The following is a 23618-nucleotide window of genomic DNA, read 5'->3' on the forward strand; positions in this document are numbered from 1 at the left end:
GTCATAAATTGACATAGTATACAAAATTACAGGTGGCAAATCAAAATATTATAGCTCCTGTGAAGGCCTAACAAGGATTCTAACAGTACAAATCTTCTAAACCCACTGTTTGTCGATGGGGTAACCAGCACCAGCATACTATGGTATCCTGTGAGATGTCATGCAACTAAATACCTATCTGTAGGGTTTAATACACAGTAATACGAAATCCACCCATACATTCCTGTTAACTTTAACATATGCTTTTCACAATTCATTTACAAAGGTCTACTGCCTTTATGATAATGTTTCTTAATAAACAATCAGACCTATATCCTTTATCATTGGCTTGTCATCATACTCAACTGAAGCCTACTGCACTTTCCACAAGGCAACCGTCCGGGATACAGTTCTAAAAGTACAAATGTATGCAAAATTACAGTTGGGCGGGGCGTGGCTTCGAGGGCGAAGATGGCGGACGTGGCTCTGTAGAGCTCCTGCCAGCCCGTTCTTTATCTGCTAACTTATCCTGGCCCTACCTCTTCTTCCCCCATCTCTGCTAGTGCAGGAGTTTACTGGAGTCCAGAGGATCCCGGTGGGGTGCTTCTTCGAGCTCCGGGCGCCCGCTGGCGCGACCATCGAGGGCCGTCCATTCTGGGCCTACTTGCCGCGTGGCGAGCCGGGGCCTCGATTTTTCATCCGCCCGCTGGTGGCGCCACGGGGCCGGCTGGGTCTCTGTCATCTTGGCCCGCGCTTTAGGGGCGGAGTCACTGGAGCCGGAGTCAGGGGCTCGTGACCGTGCCCGGCGGAGCGGGGTCCCGGCACGTCGATGGTGGGGACCTGCAGCATATCCTGATCGCCCCGTCCTGTCTCTAGCGGGGCTGAGGCGTGCCCGGAGACGGAGGATCCGGCGTTGGGCCCTGGCCTGGTGGCCCCGGCGCCTCGGTGGAAGGAGGAGCCCCCCCCTCGCTCCGGGGTCTGCATTCTCTCCCGACGACGTGGGACGGCCTGCACCTGTATCCGTCCCTCCGGTGACCCGTAGCGGATTCTTTCCATCGGTCCGCCCCATCGGCGGCCATGGCGAGGGGCAGAGGCGGCCTCACCGCGGCCACGACGGGACCCATCGACAAATTTACCGGCCCGGGGAATGGTGCTGGATCGGCCGGGGGGAGTCAGACGGCCGGCCCGGACAATGCAGCGTTGCTCACGGCCATCACGCAATCCCGGGACATGTTGGACGCGAAGATCGGCGCGGTGGGCGCTGACGTGATGTTGCTGCGCCAAGACCTCCGCAATGCGGTGGCCCGCATCACGGAGACGGAGACCCGGGTCACGACGGTGGAAGGCGATGTTGATGCCCTGAAGAAGAGGGTTGCCGATCTGGAACAGACGCAGCGGGGCCTAGCGCTCCGGGTGGAGGACGCCGAAGGGCGGGCACGGCGAAATAACCTCCGCTTTGTGGGCTTTCCGGAGGGATGCGAGAAGGGGCCTATGGACGTCTTCCTTTCCCGGTGGCTGGAGAGTTGGCTGCCCCCGGACGTCCTATCCACCTGTTTTGTGGTGGAACGAGCCCATCGGGCCCTGACGCAGAAGCCTCCGGCTGGAGAGCGGCCTCGCCCGATCATAGCCCGGATCCTGAACTACCACGACAGAGATGTCATCCTCCGGGAGGCGAGGCTCAAGGACACCCTGCAGTTCGATAATTGCAAAATCATGATTTTCCCTGACTATACAAAGTTGGTTCAACAGCAGCGACACTCCTTTCTGGCGGCCAAGGCCAGGCTCCGGGGCCTGAAACTCCAGTACTCCCTGCTGTACCCGGCCCGCCTTCGGGTCATTTACAACTCAAGGACACACTTCTTTGATACCCCGGAGGCTGTCTTTGCTTGGACTGACGAGGCGGTCCGGCTTCGCCCACATGTTCAGCCGGGGCTCCACTCCGGCTCTTCCCGCAGTTCTTCTCAGGAGCGGGGCAAACAGCGGGCCAAAGGGAAGCGGCACCGCAAGTCCCGATCGAGGCGGAGATCCCTGTCTCGGGACCCTCTTTTGGGCGACACGCAGCTGGAGACAGATCATTCTGGCGGGGGGTCGTGACTCCCAACGGCTGACCCTTGATTTCTGCTTCGTGTTTAGGGCCACCTGCTGACACGGCGGATTGCTGTTCAACGGTCCGGGCCGGATCTGGTGCAGTATTACTTGGCCTTTACGGGCCTCAGCGGGACTCCTGTGGACCAATGCACTGTATTTGCGATGTTCTTGCTGATGCTTATTGATGGGGGGGGGGGGGGGGCATGTTTGGTGGGCTGCCTCCTGCTGTTGGGGTTGGGGAGGCTCGTGTTTTGGGGTGTGTGCTTGGTTAGTACTTGAGGGTTAAGTGGGATCCATTGGCATGCCGAACTTTTGGTTTTGTGCCTAAACTACCGTATGCCGCAACAGGTACTTCATTGTTTCTTGAGGTATTGGGGTGGGGGGTCTGGGATGGTTTGGTGGTGTGTTGGGGGGGTTGGCAGTGTGGGGAGTGAGGGAATTGGGGTACTGTTCGCTGGGGTGCACATGATCTTTCTGACCTATGCTACTGTGGGGGTTGGGGCCAGGCTGACGTCCCTCGCTTGGCGCCTACTGGCGCCGCTATGCATATTCTTAGCTGGAATGTCCGGGGTCTCTTGGATAAGATAAAACGGGGGGCGGTACTACGCTGGGCCAAAAGGGATCTTGCAGATGTGCTCATGCTCCAAGAAACACACATGCTAGGTACGAAGGCCCTCGGTCTCCAGCGCTTTGGTTTCCACCAGGTGTTCCATGCCGGGTTTGCCAGGGGCTCCAGGTGGGTGGCTATTCTTGTTCATAGGCGCCTGGCGTACACACACGAGCGCCAATGGCTTGACCCTCAGGGGCGCTTTGTGTTCATCCAGGGGAGAGTTGGTGTGGAGCCGGTGGTGTTTGGGTGTGTGTAGGCTCCCCCCCCCCCCCCCTGCAATGGGCTTTGGCTGAACGGTTATTCGCTTTATGGGCTGAACTCCCTGATTCTTTGGCGGTGATTGGTGGCGATTGGAATGATGTTGTGAATGTGGCTGTGGACCGGCAGCGGAGGCTCGGGGTGGCGCCTGTCCCCACTCCTACGCGGTTGGGCGCTATGTTGGATGTACTGGGCTGGGCTGATGTATGGCGGCATTTACATGAGGAGCGCCGCGAGTACACTTACGTCTCAGCGGTTCATGGCTCCCTTTCGCGCCTAGACTATGTCTTCGTCCCACGGGCCTACCTTGCCAGAGTGAAAGGGGCAGCGATACGGCCTCGCGGGCTCTCCGACCATTCCCCGGTGGCGGTCCAGATAGACCTACATAGGCCGCGCCAGCCCTTCCGATGGCGGATGTCCACGTGGCATCTGCAGCGACCCGACTACTCCCAGCATATTCGTGGCGCTATTGCCCAGTACTGGCAAGATAATCTAGATGTGGGGGTGAACGCGGTGACAGTTTGGGAAGCCATGAAACCCACTCTGCGGGGTGTCGATCTGGCTTGGTGCACGTCGGCTCACCGGGCACGGTTAGAGGGCATAACCGCGGCGGCGGAACGGGTGGAAGAACTGGAGGCGCGCCACAGAACTGCGGCGGATGACATCTCCCTGCGACAACTCCTGCAGGCGCAGCAAACGCACTCTTCAGTCTTATTGAATGAGGCTCGACAAGCGTGGCTGGCCACCCGTAGCCGGGTATATCAGTGGGGCGACAAATCATGCACGATGCTTCATCGGCTATGTCAACAAACCTTGCAGCCCCTTACGCTCCCAGGCCTTGTGGACGCTGCGGGTGTGGCTATCACAGACCCGACTACTCTGGCCGCAAGCTTTGCGCATTACTATAGGGGTCAGTACGCCTCCCGGGAGACTCTCGCTCCCGCTGCCATCGCCGACTATCTTGCTTCGGTCCCCCCAGCTGCGGTGTCCGATGAGGTGCGGGACGCTCTCGACCTCCCCCTGACGGCGGAGGAGCTTGGAGACGCGCTGGGTCAATTGAATGTGGGCAAAGCACCTGGACCAAGCGGCTTCCCCAGTGAGTTCTATCAAATTCCATCTACAGCTCGGGCCGCATTACCTACGTGCATTGGAGACAGCGCGTGGGCAGGGCCGCCTCCCGCCGGACTGGCGGCATGCCGAGATCGTTGTATTCCAGAAGCCGGGGCGACCCCCGGACCGCCACGACTCCTACCGACCTATCTCCCTTATTAATTTTGAGGCCAAGCTCTTGGCCAAAGCACTCGCGAACCGCCTGCTTCCCCACATCACTGCCCTCGTACATCCTGATCAGGCTGGCTTTATGCCGCGCCGGGCGACGCGGCACAACATTCGGCGGGCGCAGGCGGCGATTGATGCTATCGGTGCTTCAGAGGACCAGGCGGCGTTGTTGCTGGCCGACATAGACAGCGCCTTTGACTCAGTCAGTTGGACCTTCCTATTCACTCTTCTACCGCTGTTGAACCTTGGCCTGATTTTCATCTCCTACGTCCGCTTGCTCTACACGGAGGTTACTGCCTCGGTGCGGATCTCGGGGGCGGCCTCGGCATGGTTCCCGGTTACCCGGGGCACACCTCAGGGGTGTCCACTCTCTCCCTACCTATTCGCGCTGGCTATGGAGCCGCTGGCGGCTACGGTCTGCGCTGACGCGCTGTGTCGGGGCTTCGTCTGGAGCTCGGACCACACGGACCGCATTGCTTTATATGCGGACGACGTGCTATTCTTTATGACCGACCTTCGGGTTACAGGCCCCCGGGTTCTGGAACTGATGCAGGGCTTCGGCCAGGAGTCGGGACTCTATCTTAACCCGCGCAAATCGACTCTCTGGGTGCTGGGTGATGGCGCGGTGGACCTTCCATGGGCAGCATCCCTTCGGATGGCAGTGGAGGGGGTGAAATACTTGGGAGTTTTTCTCTCTGCCTCGCCTACGGAGGCATGGGGCCGGAATATTCAGCCGGTCTGGGACCAGGTCCAGCTGGACATCAAAACGTGGACACGTATGCCCCTTAACATATACGGCCGGTCGGCCATTTTCAAAATGGTGGCCTTGCCTCGTCTTCTTTACCAGCTGCAGAATCACCCCTACCCGATTGACCCGCAGTGGTTTCGCAGTGTTGACTCAGTGTTAGGCAGGTTCTTGTGGGCTGGAGGTGCCTCTAGAGTGGCGCTCCGTACGTGCTTCCTCTCTACCTACTGCGGTGGCTTGGCTACCGCGGATATGCTGTCCTACTATCAGGCCTCCCATCTCCTGGTGCTCAATGAGTGGTGGTATGGGGACCGTAGTGACCCGGCCTATGCCCTGGAGCACATTCTGATGGGCGACGCCTCCCTCCACACTCTGCTGTACTCGGCCAGGAGGAGACGATCGCTCCCCCGCGTTACCCAGTTAGTGTTTGCCGTTTGGCGGAGGGCTCTCCACCGCATGGGGTGGTGGGGCAAACTTACGGCGGAGACTCCGCTGTGGCGTAACGGCCTGCTGCCGGCGCTGGCGTCGCTGCAGGGCTTTGACGGCTGGGACGCAATCGGGGTTTCGTCCTTGGGGAATGTCCTCTCCGGCACCACTCTTAAATCCTTTCAGGAGCTCAGCACTGAATTCAACATGCCCAGGTCCCAGTTCTTTCGCTACCTCCAATTCCGCCACGCCCTTACTCCTAGCCTGGTAGGGCTGGAGCAGCTCCCAGACTTCAGTCCCATAGAAGCAAAACTGTTTATGGGTGACTTGGGTGACAAAAAAGTCTCCCAGATCTACCGATCCCTGGTCACGCACTGCTCCCCCTCGCTCTCGGCACTGAAGGCCCTATGGGAAGCCGATGTCGGCCCCTTGGACGAAGACGATTGGCGCGAAACCTTGGAATCCCCCCGGGGGACTGCCATTGCAGTCCGCCTCCGCTTTATTCAATTCAAATATCTGCACCGAGCTTATTTTACGAGGGAGCGACTGTGGCGGGCGGGTCTGATTGCCAACCCGGAGTGTCTGCGGTGTGGTTCAGAGAGGGGCACCCTCCTTCATACTGTATGGTCTTGTGAGCGGTTGACTCGGTTTTGGGCCGGGGTTTGGGATTGCATGTCTGAGGTGCTGGGATGGGATCTGCCCCGTACACCCCGGTTGGGCCTTCTACATGTGTTAGAAAATATTGGGGGCAACATCTACAAGCGCCACCTACTGCTGTTGGGACTGGTGGTGGCAAAGAGGGACCTGGAGCAGGCCTGGAAAAGCGAGCGAGCCCCTCCCCTTAGTGCCTGGAAGGCGGGCCTGGACTTTATCATGGGACTGGAGCAGCCTGTTTTTGAGGCTCGGGGGTGCCCCCGCAAGCATTTCAAAATATGGAAACGGTGGGCGGACTATAGGGGCCTCCCCCTCGACCCTCCTATGGACATGGACGATGCATTGCCTCAAGATGTGGACCCTGCACCTTAGGCCGTTGGCCGGCCCCACCTATGTACATCTTCTATTCTGGCTGCTTAATGATCACGTGCACAGGGTTAGGGTGGGATAAGGGGTGGGCAGTAGTAGGGGATTGGGGGGGGGGCTCTGGGGGGTTGGTGGGTGGATGTGTGTTCTGAGTTTTTAAAAATTGCTGTACACGAGGGGTTCGATGCTATGCCATAAATGTGCCTTTTCATACTCGCTGTTGACAGTCTCCTCCTGATTGTGGAGGGCTGTGCCTGCACTTGATTGACCCTCTAATAAAAATGGTTTTGAAAAAAAAAATTACAGTTGGGCAAGCAAAATATCATATCTCCTAACATACACTGACATGTATTATTGTAGTGCTCATCTCTTATCCCCACTGTTTGTTCGGGTGGATTACCAAACACTAGCACCATTGCCTGCTATGTTAATCTGTGAAATTCCAATATGCGGCAGGCTTTAGCACAGTGTATTAACAATCTATCCTTAAAATTAAGTATATTATCCTTTAGACATGCTTTTCACATTCAGTAGTTCAGGCCTACTGGCTTTGTCATATGTTTAATAATAATCAGATCAAACCTATGAAACTTGATATGACTTTTCCCAATGAACTGATTCACTCTTTACCCTTTGGCTTTACACTTTGCCCATCACCAACCTATTCATGTGCTCATAAACTGGCAAAAATCATGCATACAGTTGTAAAATTACAAATATGTAGGAAAATACAGTTTGTAAAACAATATACAACCCCTCTCAACAGTACCTAACAAAAATCATGCCTGTGAAAACCCCCAAGGTGTGTCAGAGTGGGTGGCCAGCACAAAAAACCCTGCTCACTATGGTAATCTGTGAGATTATATATAACAAAATATCTGTCTATAGCCTGTACCACCAGGTGATAACATCTAACTGTTAAATGTCGACTGGTTTAACAAATGCATTTTGAAATTAATAAGCTAGACCAACTGTCTTTGTCATAATATGTAGACCTATTGCATCGGTCATAATGTTTCCTAGTGCATTAATCAGGTCTAAAGCTAGTCACCAACTCATATCTACCGTTTTGAGTGTAAGCTTTTCCCCAAAGAAAGCACCAGAGACGGCCATAAAATTTGAAAGGTATACAAACTTACAGATGCCTAAGCAAAATACTATCTCTCCTAAGAGGGTGTAACACCAATTCTCACAAAGCAAATTTTCTATATCCCTGGTTTGTCACAGTGTAACCAACAGCAAAACCTTTGCCTACTATGGAAATCTAAGAGATTCCATGTAACAAAATAGGCTTTAATATAAATTAATAACAATCCACACATAAATGCCTTCTTACTTTAACATATGCTTTTCATAAATATTATGTCATGCCTTTTACCTTTACAAAAATATGTAATAACTTTTAATATATATGCTCATACAGCATGAACTGCCACTTGGTAAGGTATCCTGGTGCTAGCTGTCCGAAACAAAATCCTGACTCATGCAGAAACCTAGAGGTTACAATGCCAGTTTTCAAGGCTTTCCTACAGGTGCAAAGGTTGCTGATGGAACGGAGCGTGATCAGCAGACTATTTCAGAGACTAGTCGCATTCATGTAGAAGCCTCTACTACCCATTCCAGCTTTCTTAAATTTAGGAACTTTCAGGCGGTCAGTATTAGCTGAGCATAAAATCTAGGCGGAATGTAGCTCTGTAGTTTGTGTTGAAGCAAATAAGGCCCAGTGAGGGGAAAAGATCTATGATCATAAACAGATTGTATATACAACCAGGATCCTTGGCTGGTCCCTATAACCAACTCTGTCCTGCTGTACTAAGAATAAGCTTTGCGACAACCCAAAAAGTGTAATGCAAGCTAACTTTTTTGTGGAAGCACACCAGTTCATCCCAATAAAATCCTGTGCTCAAGTGTGGAGCCTCATCCCCCTCTCAATAGTACTCTAAAAGCTCTTTTTTGTTTAACACATAGGTTCACGTGGAAGTTACTCTGGCTTTTCAAGCCAGACTTAAAAATCCATGTAGATTATTATAGCCCAGGCATCACCAACAAGGGCGTAACACAAGCCCCCGCAGCCCCCGCGTTGTGGGGGGCCCGCACTCCAGGGTGCCCCACCCGGGCCCCTAACATGTTGCCGCACAGTATTAGGCTCAGACAAAATGGTGCGCAGCGCGGGCCCCCGTCCGGGGTCCCTGCGAGGGTGCGAGTCTTCGAAATGGTGCGGGCCCCAGCCGGGGTCCAGCTCCCGAGACTGTCCACTATCATGAAATGGCGGCGGGACAGGGTGGATGCACGCGGGCGCAGCGCGCACACACTTGTTTACGAGAGTCTGTCCTGACTTTCACTTTCCGCCGCCGCGTATGCGTGTGGGGGGCGGGGACAGGGCTGGAGAGTGGCCGGTGAGTGTTGACCAATGCCCTCATTACATTTGTCGGCACAGGGGTACAACACATGCGCAACCGCCGGCGGCGCAATGAGCTCACACGCAAATGCGTGTTAGAGTAAGGTGAATAAGGGGCGCGCATAGCCAGAGTCAACAGTCAAGAGAAGACAAAGCCAGGCCCGCCCACGCTCAGGACTGTCCGAAGACGCAGTTCTTGTTGCCTTTATTTTCCATAATTTAAATTGCCCGGCCCCTACCTGGCTAGCCTTGTGCGCTGCCTCCCCCCCCTTAGCTCAGCCCCTGCCTGCCTTCAAGTTCTTCTGCCCGCCTTCTGCCCATCACTTGCGCTCGCGCCGCCGCCGCCCTAGAGTCTGAGCTGCAGGCTGCAGCAGCATCTCAGGCAGGCCCAGGCCCAGGTCGGACCGGCAGCAGGCCCCCGGCCCCAGCCTCAGGTGAGTGAGTCTGTGCTCAGTGCTTCACGGTCCAGGAGGATAGGCAGCAGGGGCAGGGAGTGGTTCGGGCCCGGGAGGGGGGGGGGGTGCATTGTCGACTGTTAAGGTAGCGCCTGTTTCACGGCCGCTGTGCTTCCTCTGCTCTCATTGTGTGTTTCCCTAGTTTCCTGCTTGTCTTTATGAGCGCTTGTGGTTTACCATCTCTGCTGCATACATGGCTGTAAATCTTCATTTAGGACAGTGGTGCCGTGTATTTGCTGATAAGCAAAGAGCATGCTTATTACAGGCACACCACTAAATTGCCACGCTTTGGCCTGCCTGCTGTCTACATGCATCTCTTAACCTCTCCTTTTCTTCGTAATATGTTCGAACGTATCAATAGACTTTACTCCCCACTTTACAACATGACATGACACGTTTATTATCACATGACAATTTGTCATTGCTAGATGGACGTTCCTTTAACAGGTTTAGTTCTCTTCCAGGGGATCCTCATCAATAGTCATAAGCATAAGAATATTACTGCCCATGCGCTGGCCCCCGGAAACACTATATTATATGTGCTCCACATATATGTACATATATATATATATAACATCATTCGAATGCCCCAGAACACAAGGACGCCACTCCAAGGGAGAAGATTCACAAATCTTTAATGCAGAGCCACAGCACGCAGCCCCAAAACAGTAAAGTCCCAACGCGTTTCGGTGCAGCCTGCACCTTAATCATGGGGAGGGGAAAGTTTGGCAAAACCCGGAGCTGGAACCTCAATTTAATGTCCCTCAGAGGCATTCACTCTCCAGTTAGTGGCATGCCGGGATTTGAAGTTCCCAATTCGCCCTTTCGGTAGGGTCCGTAATTTTGTCGATTTTATTCTTGTTTCCCAATGTCTGTGTAGTGTTTCAAGCCCTCCAGTGGGCTTCAGGACAGCATGCCTGGCTCAATTTTCGCTCTCTCTTGCCGACCGGCTGTAACAGTCCACAGCCTCGCAGACCCGCGTTTGCTTGCAGGCGGTGCATCCTCCGCGGCTTGGAGCCTGCCGCGTGTTACATCATTCGAATGCCCCAGAACACAAGGACGCCACTCCAAGGGAGAAGATTCACAAATCTTTAATGCAGAGCCACAGCACGCAGCCCCAAAACAGTAAGAAGTCCCAACGCGTTTCGGTGCAGCCTGCACCTTAATCATGGGGAGGGGAAAGTTTGGCAAAACCCGGAGCTGGAACCTCAATTTAATGTCCCTCAGAGGCATTCACTCTCCAGTTAGTGGCATGCCGGGATTTGAAGTTCCCAATTCGCCCTTTCGGTAGGGTCCGTAATTTTGTCGATTTTATTCTTGTTTCCCAATGTCTGTGTAGTGTTTCAAGCCCTCCAGTGGGCTTCAGGACAGCATGCCTGGCTCAATTTTCGCTCTCTTGCCGACCAGCTGTAACAGTCCACAGCCTCGCAGACCCGCGTTTGCTTGCAGGCGGTGCATCCTCCGCGGCTTGGAGCCTGCTGCGTGTTACATCATTCGAATGCCCCAGAACACAAGGACGCCACTCCAAGGGAGAAGATTCACAAATCTTTAATGCAGAGCCACAGCACGCAGCCCCAAAACAGTAAGAAGTCCCAACGCGTTTCGGTGCAGCCTGCACCTTAATCATGGGGAGGGGAAAGTTTGGCAAAACCCGGAGCTGGAACCTCAATTTAATGTCCCTCAGAGGCATTCACTCTCCAGTTAGTGGCATGCCGGGATTTGAAGTTCCCAATTCGCCCTTTCGGTAGGGTCCGTAATTTTGTCGATTTTATTCTTGTTTCCCAATGTCTGTGTAGTGTTTCAAGCCCTCCAGTGGGCTTCAGGACAGCATGCCTGGCTCAATTTTCGCTCTCTCTTGCCGACCGGCTGTAACAGTCCACAGCCTCGCAGACCCGCGTTTGCTTGCAGGCGGTGCATCCTCCGCGGCTTGGAGCCTGCCGCGTGTTACATCATTCGAATGCCCCAGAACACAAGGACGCCACTCCAAGGGAGAAGATTCACAAATCTTTAATGCAGAGCCACAGCACGCAGCCCCAAAACAGTAAGAAGTCCCAACGTGTTTCGGTGCAGCCTGCACCTTAATCATGGGGAGGGGACAGTTTGGCAAAACCCGGAGCTGGAACCTCAATTTAATGTCCCTCAGAGGCATTCACTCTCCAGTTAGTGGCATGCCGGGATTTGAAGTTCCCAATTCGCCCTTTCGGTAGGGTCCGTAATTTTGTCGATTTTATTCTTGTTTCCCAATGTCTGTGTAGTGTTTCAAGCCCTCCAGTGGGCTTCAGGACAGAATGCCTGGCTCAATTTTCGCTCTCTCTTGCCGACCGGCTGTAACAGTCCACAGCCTAACTGGAGAGTGAATGCCTCTGAGGGACATTAAATTGAGGTTCCAGCTCCGGGTTTTGCCAAACTTTCCCCTCCCCATGATTAAGGTGCAGGCTGCACCGAAACGCGTTGGGACTTCTTACTGTTTTGGGGCTGCGTGCTGTGGCTCTGCATTAAAGATTTGTGAATCTTCTCCCTTGGAGTGGCGTCCTTGTGTTCTGGGGCATTCGAATGATATATATATATAAGCATATATATATAAAAACATGCAATAGCAGCCAAATAACATCAGAGCTGAAATATGCTGTGAAGAATTTCCACCATACATGAATAATATGCATTAGAAACGTGAGAAACAACACCAAAGATGGTTTAGAAACTGTTTTAATGCTCAGATAGCAGCAGAAATTCTTATAACTCACTGAAAGCATAGAAAGCTCCCAGGCTGCATTGCAAACACACAGTCTAAAAAGACTGAAAAGCTAACCAGTAGCTGCATAGCAATAAACTGATACTGTGCCTTTAAGGCACCCATGACCCCCTGTATCACATCATGCCTCAGGGGTGACAGTTAGGTCAGTTGTTCTTTCTGGCTCCTTCAGGAAGGATCCTGGTTACACAGCTCCACTAATTTCTGTTTTCTGACAGAAAATTACTTCACTTTTAACAACTTTTTTACTTACTTTGGCATTTTACATCTAGTCAAGTAAGAAACTGTCTTTTTAAGTCAGTTTAGTGAGCATTTTCAACTGAGAATGCCTTCACGTTTTTGACAAATGTCCTTCTTGTGGCAACAAGAAGGCAAAAACAGACAACCACGACGTTTGTATCCTGTGTCTGCCTGAGGAACATGATCCAGGCACCTGTCCTCACTGCGAGCACCTGTCAGGAAGAACTCTCAAAGACAGGGAGAGGATTCGCATTTATGGCCTGGCTCACAGGTCATCCAGAGGAAGGTCTACAGTGAAGAAGGGCTCCAAGAAGGCTAGAACATCTTCAAAAGAGAAGTCTTCTCGTCCTTCAGCTTCAGCGTCGGGCTCGACGCTGAAGAAAGAACCACGGGTGGGTCATTTACCTTCAAAATTACCGTCGACGGCGGGCTCGCCGTCGAAAAGAAGACCAGGTACGTCGACGACGTCTAAGAATCCAGCTCAGTCGTCGAAATCCCTTCCGCCATCGTCAACCCGGCGACGATCGGCGTCGAGAAATGTGACTCCGCCGCCGTCAACCAGGCGACGGTCGGCGTCGAGATCCAAGGCCCCTCCGCCGTCGTCAACCCGGCGACGATCGGCGTCGAGGGAGGTCACTCCTCCGCCGTCGTCATCCAGGCGACGACCGACATCGAGAAGTGTGACCCCTCCGCCGTCGTCTAAGAAACAACGTTCGGCGTCGAGGACCAAGACCCCTCCGCTGTCGACAACAAAACATCGTTCGACGTCGAGGAGGCAGTATCCGTCGCCGTCTCGTCGAGGCTCGGCGTCGAGGGTGACCAATACCCCCCCCCCCCGCCGTCGTCGCACAGACATTCGACATCGAGAGAGAGGGCTCCGTCGACGGCTTGTCATCGCCGTTCGGCGTCGAGGGAGGCTCCGCCGTCGGCTGCTCATCGCCGTTTGGCGTCGAGATCGTAGATCCTCACATCGATCGCCGTCGAAGCATTCGACGTCAAGATTGATGGTCCGCCGACTCCCCAGAAGCATTCGGCATCGAGGGAAAGACATTTGACGCCGGAACGCTCGACGTTTAGGCATTCAGAAAGAGTTCGATCGTCGTCGAGGAACTCTGTAATCATGGTGACGGAGTCAGCTTCTCGCAATTCCACGTCATAGTCTTCTGGCTCATCAACAACATCCTCAAGATCCAGAAGTCCTGTCCGCAGATCGCCTGTACGGCAGCCAGATCCTTCGGCTGCGGAGGACAGACTGTCACCCAGATGGTACCAGTCTTTGGATCATTGGCGAAAGTCAGGGGCTACCAGACGTATGCAAGAGTATGTCAGTCCTCAGCACAGATCTCCTCTCCAGAGGCTGGTGGAGGAAGTGGACAGAAGCAGTCCTCCCAGGCGCCAAGCAAGCAAATCGCCTGTGAGAAGGCCAACAAGATCCCGCTCCCCCTGAAGGGAAGATCCGGTTAGATCTCGTTCTCCCAGAAGAGAGGATCCGGTCAGATCTTGTTCACCCAGAAGAAAAGATCTGGTCAGATCTCGCTCTCCTAGAGGGGAAGAACATCTAAGAAGATCACAGGAGAGGAGGCACGGTGCGCACCGTAGACGTCGAAGAACTCCGTCTACTTCATCTACCTCTTCTACCAGGTCTTCCAAGAGGGATTACTCTCCTACGCTAATGGATAGTCCTGTTTCTAGATCCTCTCCAGTGGATGACATAGGCACTTACCTAGATGTCCTACAAAGAGGAGCTCAGAAACTGAGCATTGAGATGTCTGTCCCCCAGGTGGCTACGACAGTAATTTTTGAAACTTTGCACAAAAAATCTGTCTCTCGCCCGCTGCTGCCTTTGGTCCCGGGGATTATGGAGCCGGTCAAGGACGTTTTCCTTACTCCAGCAACCATCAGAGCGGTGCCGGCCCGCATACAGAAGAAGTACAAACCAGCTTCCTCTGACCCAGTTTTTGTAAAATCTGACCCTCCAGTGGACTCTGTGATAGTGGCAGCTGCAAGGAAGACGCATGCAGTTTCTGCTTCCACTTCAGTACCACCAGATAAGAACAGCAAATCACAGGACTCATGGGGTCGCAAGGTGTGCAATTCAGCTGCCTCCACACTGAAGGTCTCAAGTGCGGCCGCACTGTTGGGTAGATACGATAGAGCCTCATGAGACTCCATGGAGAGGTTTAAGTCCAAGCTTCCAAAAGAAGAACAGAATGACTTCGAAGAAACACTGAAAGAAGGATGTCTAGTGGCGAACCAGTTGATAAGCACTGCAGCGGACGGTGCAGTTCTTACGGCACACTCCTTCTCACATGGGGTTTGTGCCAGGAGGTCAGCTTGGTTGCGTCTCACAGGGCTGAAGCCGGATGCTCAACATCGCATCCTAAATCTTCCTTTTTCGGGGTCCTCTCTCTTAAGAGAACATGCTGACGAAGAGGTGACTCGTATGAAGACAGAGCTGGATACAGTAAAAGCGGTGGGTTTGGAGAAGAAAAAAGAGTTCAAACGCCGTTTTAAGACCAGCAAGGGAAGAGGGGCTCAACAGAGGGTTCAAACCCCTCAGTGGTCCCAAAATAAGAACCAGGGGAAATCCCAGTTTCGAGGCAAATCCAACAGAGGTAGAGGGGGTCACCAGCAGTCCTCTACCACCATGAGAGGAGGAAAGGCCTGAGCAGTGGCTTCCTCTGGCGCCGTTGCCCACTCCAGTGGGAGGAAGTGCTTCACAACACCTGGCAGAGTGGGTCAGCATCACAAAAGATCGGTGGGTGCTGAATATACTGTGCAATGGATACATGCTACGTTTCCGTGCGCTTCCAAAGAACATTCCTCCAAAGAACTCTTGCCCTCACAAGCTAAGCTTGCTCAGGAAAGAGGTGAAAATCCTTCTACAAAGAAGAGCTATAGAGGAAGTTCCCCCCTTTCAAAGGGGAAAGGGAGTTTACTCCAGATACTTTCTTGTCCCCAAAAGAGATCAGGAGGACAAGTTCAGGCCCATACTCGATCTTCGTCTCCTAAACAAAGTCATCGTCAAAGAAAAGTTCCGCATGTTAGCTCTTCACCAAATATGCCCACATCTTCAAACCGGAGATTGGATGTGTTCGGTGGATCTGCAAGATGCATACTTTCACATTCCGATTGCACGGCAGCATCGCAAGTACTTGAGGTTTGTCGTAGGAAACAAACACTACCAGTACAAAGTGCTACCCTTCGGACTCAAGTCCGCACCACGAGTCTCCACCAAATGCATCGCAGTGGTGGCGGCTTTTCTTCACAAAAAGGGTCTCCATCTATCCGTACCTGGACGACTGGCTCCTAAAGGGTCCATATCCGGTACGGGTAGCACACGATCTGCAACTTTGCCTGCACCAGTTGCACATGCTCGGTCTCCATGTAAATCTGGAGAAGGCAGTCCAGCGGCCTACACAGTCCATCCACTACCTAGGCTCCGTTCTGGACACACAATTGGGAAAAGCGTTTCCTTCGGAGGAGAGACTTTTTTCCATGAGACAGAAATGTGGGATTCTACTAGAAACTCTGTTTCCAACAGTCCTACAGGTAACATCCCTGCTGGGTTTCATGGCCTCCAGCATTTTCTCATCCCAAACGCCAGGCTGAGAATGCGGACTCTGCAACAGGCTCTCGAAGACCAGTGGGACCAAGCGACAGGGCGTTGGGAAGATCGTATCACTCTATCCCAAGCAACGAAGGATGCCATCAAATGGTGGACTCGGACGAGGAATGTGCTGGTGGGAGTGTCTTTTCACCAACCTCTACCGTCCCAGTCTATAGTGACTGATGCCTCTCTGCAGGGCTGGGGAGCGCACATGGGTCCGCTTCAGATTCAGGGTCAGTGGTCTGCGCAGGAGCAGACATACCACATCAACATGCTGGAACTCAGAGCGGTGTTTCTAGCTCTCAAAGCTTTCTTTCCAGCAATCGAGTCCAACTCAGTCCTAGTTCAGACGGACAATACGACCACCATGTTCTATCTGAACACGCAAGGAGGCACGCGGTCACGCCCACTCTCCCGAGAGGCTCAAACCATCTGGCACTGGCTTCTCTCTCAAGGCCTCTCAGTAGTGGCGGTGCACCTTCCAGGCGAATTGAACGTCAAAGCAGACGCACTCAGCAGGCACTTCGAAGATCAGCCAGACTGGGTGCTAAACGACGAAGTGGTAGAAGAGCTTTTTCGTTGCTGGGGTCGTCCGGCCATAGACTTGTTTGCAGACGACGAAAACACCAAATGCCATGCCTTCACGTCCAGGTTCCACCGGCCAGGGACACAGGGGAATGCTCTCCTGATGGATTGGTCGGGAACATTTGCTTACGCGTTCCCTCCCCTGGCTCTGATTCCGAAGGTAGTGTCCAAGCCCAGACATGGAGATGATCTTGATAGCTCCGGATTGGCCTCGGCAGTGGTGGTACCCGGACCTTCTGCATCTGTCTGTGTGTCCACACAGACGACTTCCTTGCAGGCCGGACCTGTTGAGCAAGATGAACCGGAGGATACTGCATCCCAAACTCCCATCACTGAACCTAACAGCATGGCACCTGAGGTCCTGCAATATGGACATCTGAACTTGCCTCCCGAATGTATGCACATTTTAAAGGAGGCTAAGAGACCTTCCACGAGGGCGTCCTATGCGTTCAAGTGGAAAAGATTTTACATATGGTGTAGGGATCATCACCTAGATCCTACTAAAGGGCAGGAGGAGGTAATTCTGCCATACCTACTTTACTTGGCAACTTCTGGTTTGAAATATGCTTCCATTAGAGTGCATCTGTCAGCCATAGTAGCGTACAGGAAATCACCTAATCAGATTTCTTTCTTTCAGGTTCCGGTGGTTAAGGACTTCCTCCAGGGGTTGAAAAAAGTTTATCCCCCTGTTCGAAATCCTTCTCCTCCTTGGGAATTGAACCTGGTTCTATCCAGGTTAATGTCACCTCCTTTCGAACCTATCCACAAGGCCTCTTTGCAACATCTATCTTGGAAAGCAGCCTTTTTAGTGGCAATTACGTCAGCGCGCAATATTCTTGTCTGATGTGGTCTCTGTTAAAACACTAATAATATTAGTAGCTCTGAAAGATTTTCATTGAACAAAAGCAGATCTTATTACAGAAAATGTTGGAGACCCTTGTATGGCCCTTGGCATCTCATACCACTTTTAACCTCAAAACGTCTGGTAATGATTGAAAGGGCAGGGTCTGGGACTGCAATTGACTCCTTATGACTGTCCTCGTCCCATCGGCGCTGCTGCCAGAGAAAAACAAACATTGTAAACTATCCAGTTATCTAATACACTTTAACAAAGGGGGACATTTTCATCTACCCCGCTCTCAACTCCAGGCCCCTCAAACTGGGTCCTTGTCTTCAAGAGGTGGACAGATGGATGGCCATCTGCAAACTGAAGCTTAACGAGGACAAGACTGAGGTCATGATACTGGGCAATACCTTTAACAAAAAGACACCATCCCCTGTGCTAGATTATATGTCCAGACTCTCCACGCCCAAAGGGGTGATAAAGAGCCTTGGAATGGGGCTAGATTCTAGTCTCACTATGCGGCACCAAGCCAGAAAACTTGCAGCCACTTGCTTTGGGGTTCTGAGACTGCTTTGAAAGGTTAAACCTTCTTCCCGTCTTACCTAGAAAATTAATTGTCCAGGCTCTCATTTTCTCCCACCTCGACAATGGCAACACTCTTTTCCTCCGCTCACATCGTTACATGATGAAGAGGCTGCCGACCATGCGGAAGCTTCTTATGAATGTCCCAAGACATCAATCTATAAAAAGGACCCCAAAGGACTTACACTGGCTCATAATCGAGCAGAGGGTCCGGCTTAAGGCCTTCTGCATTCTGCATAGGTCACTTCATAAGAAAGATCCTGGCCTATTAAGACCCCTAAATTTCGCAAATCTTGTTTGGGTGGCCGTTCATCTTCCCATCTGGCCCCAAACCTTGAAACACTCTTCTCCTTGAGTTACGCCTGACTTCCAATTAGCCCTCATTCAGCAAGGCCCTCTGACTTCATAGTGACTAGTCTTGCCTTACAGCCACTGAGTATGTTGACTGTTCCAGTGCAGGGAGCCCTTTGGGTAGCTATTTGCTGTATAAAACCCATAGAATAGAACAGCACTATGTCACTATCACAAGATGTTTGCAAATACGCAGATAACACTATATTGGTGAATAGTGCAATCAGCCCATGTGTAGTCCTAAATCAGATATTTTCTATGTAGAAAAAGACATATAAACAGGTAAATGGGCAACAGCGGACTCTGCCACTCTTAGTCCCGTGGATGCAGTGCATTTGGACAGTCTCCAGTAGAGATTAAAGAATTGTACGAGTGTGATGATTATCTGCCTTCTTTGGGAGGGAGGGGGACATGGGAGAAAGGGTTGTGAATCACTTGAAAGTCAGCGTCCACTTTGTATCTTGGGTGCGTTTGTTCGTCATAAAAAGTATCCGACAATGCAAGGAACATTATGCCGGCAAAGCAGACTTAACCGGGAAACTTTGCAAACTTCACAAATTGTGAAAATAGGGAACTTACAGCCAGATTCATGAAGCAAAAATCGGCTCGCAAAGGGCCAGATTCTGCAAATCTGGCCCTTTGCGGGTGCTTTTTTTGCATTTGGGATTAATCATCCCAAATGCAAAAATCACAAAATTTGAAATCGCTAAATTGCGAGGAATTGCATTTAAGGAATCTCTATTTGAGATTCCTTAAATGCAATTCATGAACCATTTTAGAATTGCGAATTCGCAATTTTTGGCCGCTATTTACCGCGAAGTCTGACTTTGCGGTAAATAGCGAAAACTTAGAAAAATGCACTTTGGTGCATTTTTCTAGGTTGGATGTTACACACACACATGTCCTTTGGACATGTGTCTGCGCAACACCAGTGTAAATCATCATTTCAGGGGTGCTACAGCGTGTCCTTTGGACACCCTGGCACCCTTGAAATCTCATCCTTATTTGCGATTCGCTAATTGCTAATCGCAAATAAGGAATGACTCCCCATCCATTCCTATGGGCTTTGGCCCATAGGAATGAATGGGGAGTCATTCCTTATTTGCGATTAGCAATTAGCGAATCGCAAATAAGGAAGCAGTAGAAATCGCTATAAATTTTGCGATTTCTACATGCATCCCGTTTTGCGAGACTTTAATAGCGATTCCTTAATAATCGCTATTAAGGACTCGCAAAAGAGGAGCATGATGAATCTGGGGGTTAGGACCACATGTACGACCGCCTAATTTTGCGAGTTCCAAATTGCGACTTTTTGCAACTTGCAATTAGGAAGTCACAAACGATTCCCAGTGGGTCGCAAATGGACCTACCTCATCAATATTCATGACATAGTTTGCAATAAATGCTGCTCCATGCACAACCAAAACCCACATTATATATATTTTAAAGTATTGGTGCCAATAGCTTTTGAAGAGCGCTGCACTGTAGACGAAACCTAAAAATGTTTATTTGCCTATTAACATTAGGAAATTAATGGCCAGAACCAAATTACGTGTCTAAACATACCATTCAGAGGACATCCGGTCACAGTATGTAGAATATAACTTTTTGTCCCAACCTTCAGCATTTGAGTAGCATATTGAATTACTTTTATTTTATTTTGCAGATTCTCTCCGCCAACTAAGGAAGGCGTGTTTCTTGTACTTCAAACTTGGAGGAGAGTGTGTATCAGGCCCTATCGGCTTATTGTCTGTGTAAGTATTAAAAACAGTATTACATATAATGAAGAAAAAATGTATCTAACAGTATTTGTATGTGTAGCAAAGGCAGCAATGGCAGCAGTCCAACAGTTTCAGTCAAAGACTGTTTTCCTTTACACACACATCTCAAGCTCCCTCACATGTATTGTTGCTCTTCCGTTCACATCAGGGCCGTAGCAGCCTTCAGGCGATTCCCTGGGAGGCTGTTGGGGGCCGGTTCTGCAGCGATGGAAACCGATTTTGTTATTGGGGGCCTGTTTTGCAGCAGTGCTGCAGTATTGGCCCCCAGTAACAAAAGCAACAGTGCTTCACACTTGCCCCCCCCCCCTTATCCCTCACGGGGCTGGGCTGATAAAATTGCCAGGGCTCCTTTGTGTTGCCTGTCCAGCCCTGGTTCACATCCTAAATTAAGGTCCCTCTGAAGTATCACAAATCGCTCCCTCACATGAATTATCGCTCTGCCTTTCACATTAAATTAAGGTCCCATTACGGCATCACAAATTGTGTTGATGGGAATATATGAATCAGCCCTCTCAAGAAACGCATAGTCCAATGTGGAGGGCTGTTTTTTTCTCACAGTCTTATACATTTCCTTTAACACTGGTGCAATTAGATCAAGATATGTGGTATAGAACTCAATGAGTAGTCCATCTGATCCTGATACTATACCCTCTGCCGTTTCCTTCACCGCCTTCTTTACTTTCCATTCTTTGATTTTCCTGCCCAGTGCTTCATTTTTGTCTTGTGTTCAAGCTTGTAGCCCTGCATCCTTGGTGTAACTGTGTATCGTCTGCAGGTCTGTTTCCTCTGAGACGTTAAATAAAGCCTATGGTAAACACAAGAAAGACACACAAAAAAAAGTTTACAATAAATTTCTTTAACTATCGTAGTGTATTACGAAGCAAGTGTGCTGCTACCATGAGGCAGATGCAACTAAACAAAGAATTTGCATTACTAACATCATAGTTCTGGCTCGCTGTACCACTGGATTCAAGCTAGCCTGGCTGACGAGGGGTGATAGCCTGAGGCTGATCCCCGGATGCTTGTTTCTGGTACGAGGATTACCTGGCCTGGCAGTTGGGCTGGACAGTTCTCATGGGGAGCAGGTTCAAAACTAATTTGCATTTAACTGGGTCTGGGCTGGGTGGCATGATAGGCAAACAAACAATGGATTTAACCCAGATCTCTTGACTGGGGATGAATGTTTGATTTGTTCCGCATCCCATCCATCATTGTGTGTCTTTTGCTTGATCTATATTCAGGCATAAATATTTACCAATGGTATATCCTTCCCTGGCAGTCTCCCACACATCAGATATCCTTGTCCTTTGTTTTGTTCGTCAATTGAAATGTCACCACCAGCCTGTCAATATCAAGACACCTCTGGCATATACATAGTAATGAGTAAAATATTCTTGCCCTCTTCAGTGTTTCTGTAGGGCCAGTTCCTCTGCTTTTGTCAGGTGTGTTACTGCTCCCTGTGCATCTGATATAGGCCTGCACATTATATTATTTATTGTGGAGAAGTGTGGCTTAATGGTTAGAGAAGCAGACCCTGATGCAGAGGTCTGGCCTGGACCAGGGTTCAATTCCTGCCTCAGGTGGGTCTTGGGCTAAATTTCCCCAGACCTGACCATTCTCGCCTTGGTGCCTATTCTAATCATGGGTCCCACGCTGCAACTCTGGGCAATAGCTTGCTTAATCTCCACAACGGCCCCAACAGCGCCAGGATGCCTGGCCTCACCTTGGAGGGCCCGGGAGTGGGCTCTTCACATGGAAAGGCCAAGAGGGATTACAGAGCGGTATGTGTACAGCGCCATGATACCCCTTGGGGTGATTGTGCGCTATATGAGCACTACAATATTTACATATTGTTGAACTCCCTTAAAACTCACATTAGCACTTTTAACTTCCTTGTCAATTTGGTTACCTATACCTTACTTTGCACTCTTCTATTCTTCTGGGCCTTACACTTCCATTATGCCTACTGTTTCCCCATGATAATGCCCCCCCCTCTCCCTGTGATCAGAACTACTGTAGTTAACAAACAATTCCCTAATATATCCTTCCCTGGACTATAGATTGACACACTCCATTCTGATTTTTAAAACTCACCATTCTCAACCCACTCAACTTTCCATCTATCATGGCCACACAGGCACCATCCATGAAAAGTTGGTTAATGTGACCCCAATCACACCATTCAGTCAACCATTACACAGCAGTGTTAAGATCTGATCTTTACAACAGGGAGCCACCCAGCAGAATTCAGACTTTTGTTGTCAGATGTCATCTGCTATCCCCAGGGTCACTTTAGGCATAGAAGGAGAGTGGGAGCACACTGCCTCACATCCCAGCACTCAATTTGCCCCAGTGCATGGTAACACTTACTTCAGTAGTAGTCTTTACATTTTCACCCTTGTTGGAGCAGCCTGACTGTGTAACTCTAGACACGTGTTTCTGGATTCATTCCTTCATCAGTAGAGGGCAACAAGTTGTTTTTGGGTGCTGAAAATACTATCCAAACTCTTCTCAAGTTTCTGTACCACTCACTGGACAAAGGTGCATCAACACATGCTCGTCAACTCAGTAGCTCATGGGAGTCTTTTCAAACAGAATGAGGGTGGAAGCACAGTGTCTGCATTCCAAAATCTCAATACTGTTTCCCCATGATAGTGCCACTCCCCCTCCTCCCTGTGATCAGGACGACTTTAGTTAGGTTCTGCGTCCCACTCATACTGTTGTAAAACAACAACAACAAAAAAGACAACAACCAATTCTCCAACTTATCCTTCCCTGAACTATACAGCAACACGCTCTGTTCAAATTTTCTAAGCTCCCCATTCTCAACCTACTACCCAATCCCATCTATCTTGGCCACACAGGTACCATCAATGAAAAGTGGGTTACTGTGACTCAGTTTGCCCTTCTAGTCTTCCAACTCCCCAGGCCGCAAGCACACCAGTCAGTCATTAGACTGCAGTGTTGAGATATAATCTTTGCAACAAGGAGCCACTCCAGCAGAGCTCAGACCTTTGTTGTCAGATGAAGTCATCTGCTGTCTCTTGGGTTACTTTAGACATAGTTTGTTCCTCTTCAGAAAATTACGAAAGCCCAGAGCTGGAATTCAAGGACTAAATTTCCCCTGAAGTCTATATGCCGTTGGTCGATTGAGACCCACAACTCAAGGTAGGCGCTGCTATTACTCTTAGTCTCTCTCTCTCATTGGGATTGCAGGTGTGATGGCCATCTCAGTTGTATTCTTGCATATCCAAGCATTTGACATTTAATGTTATTCAATCTATTGTTACCACACACATATCTTGCAGATCAGTGAAAAACATGGTTCCTTTTGTTAACGTTATTTTGGCTTGGCAGGGAAAAACACGGCATACTTCATGCCCATCACTTGCAGTTTCTTCTTCGCTACAGTGAACAAAGCACCTTGCTGTTTACTTTACTATTCTCCCCTGCAAGTTGTCCTTGTAGTATAGAGCAGTGTATGGTTTCTTTCACGGACTTGGAACAACTTTATCACTACCATTTGGGGTTGTGGTTCCGGGCAATTGAGTCCTTGTAGTAGTCTGCGAGCCCTATCCAGTGCAAATAATGAAGATAATCTTTCTGTTGTCACTGA

General features: G+C 50.6%; 1 protein-coding gene across 1 annotated transcript in view; it reads left to right on the forward strand.

Annotated features, from left to right (window-relative positions):
- The window catches only part of SQLE (squalene epoxidase), a 129940-nt gene that overhangs the window by 90914 nt on the left and 15408 nt on the right, over window positions 1–23618 (forward strand). The window contains exon 10 of the mRNA XM_086966204.1: window positions 19888–19975. Coding sequence (XP_086822330.1) covers window positions 19888–19975 — 88 coding nt within the window. The remainder of the gene's footprint in view (window positions 1–19887; window positions 19976–23618) is intronic.

The sequence above is a fragment of the Lissotriton vulgaris genome, chromosome 4_1 (genome assembly GCF_964263255.1).
Source record: "Lissotriton vulgaris chromosome 4_1, aLisVul1.2, whole genome shotgun sequence".
Classification (NCBI taxonomy): Eukaryota; Metazoa; Chordata; class Amphibia; order Caudata; family Salamandridae; genus Lissotriton; species Lissotriton vulgaris.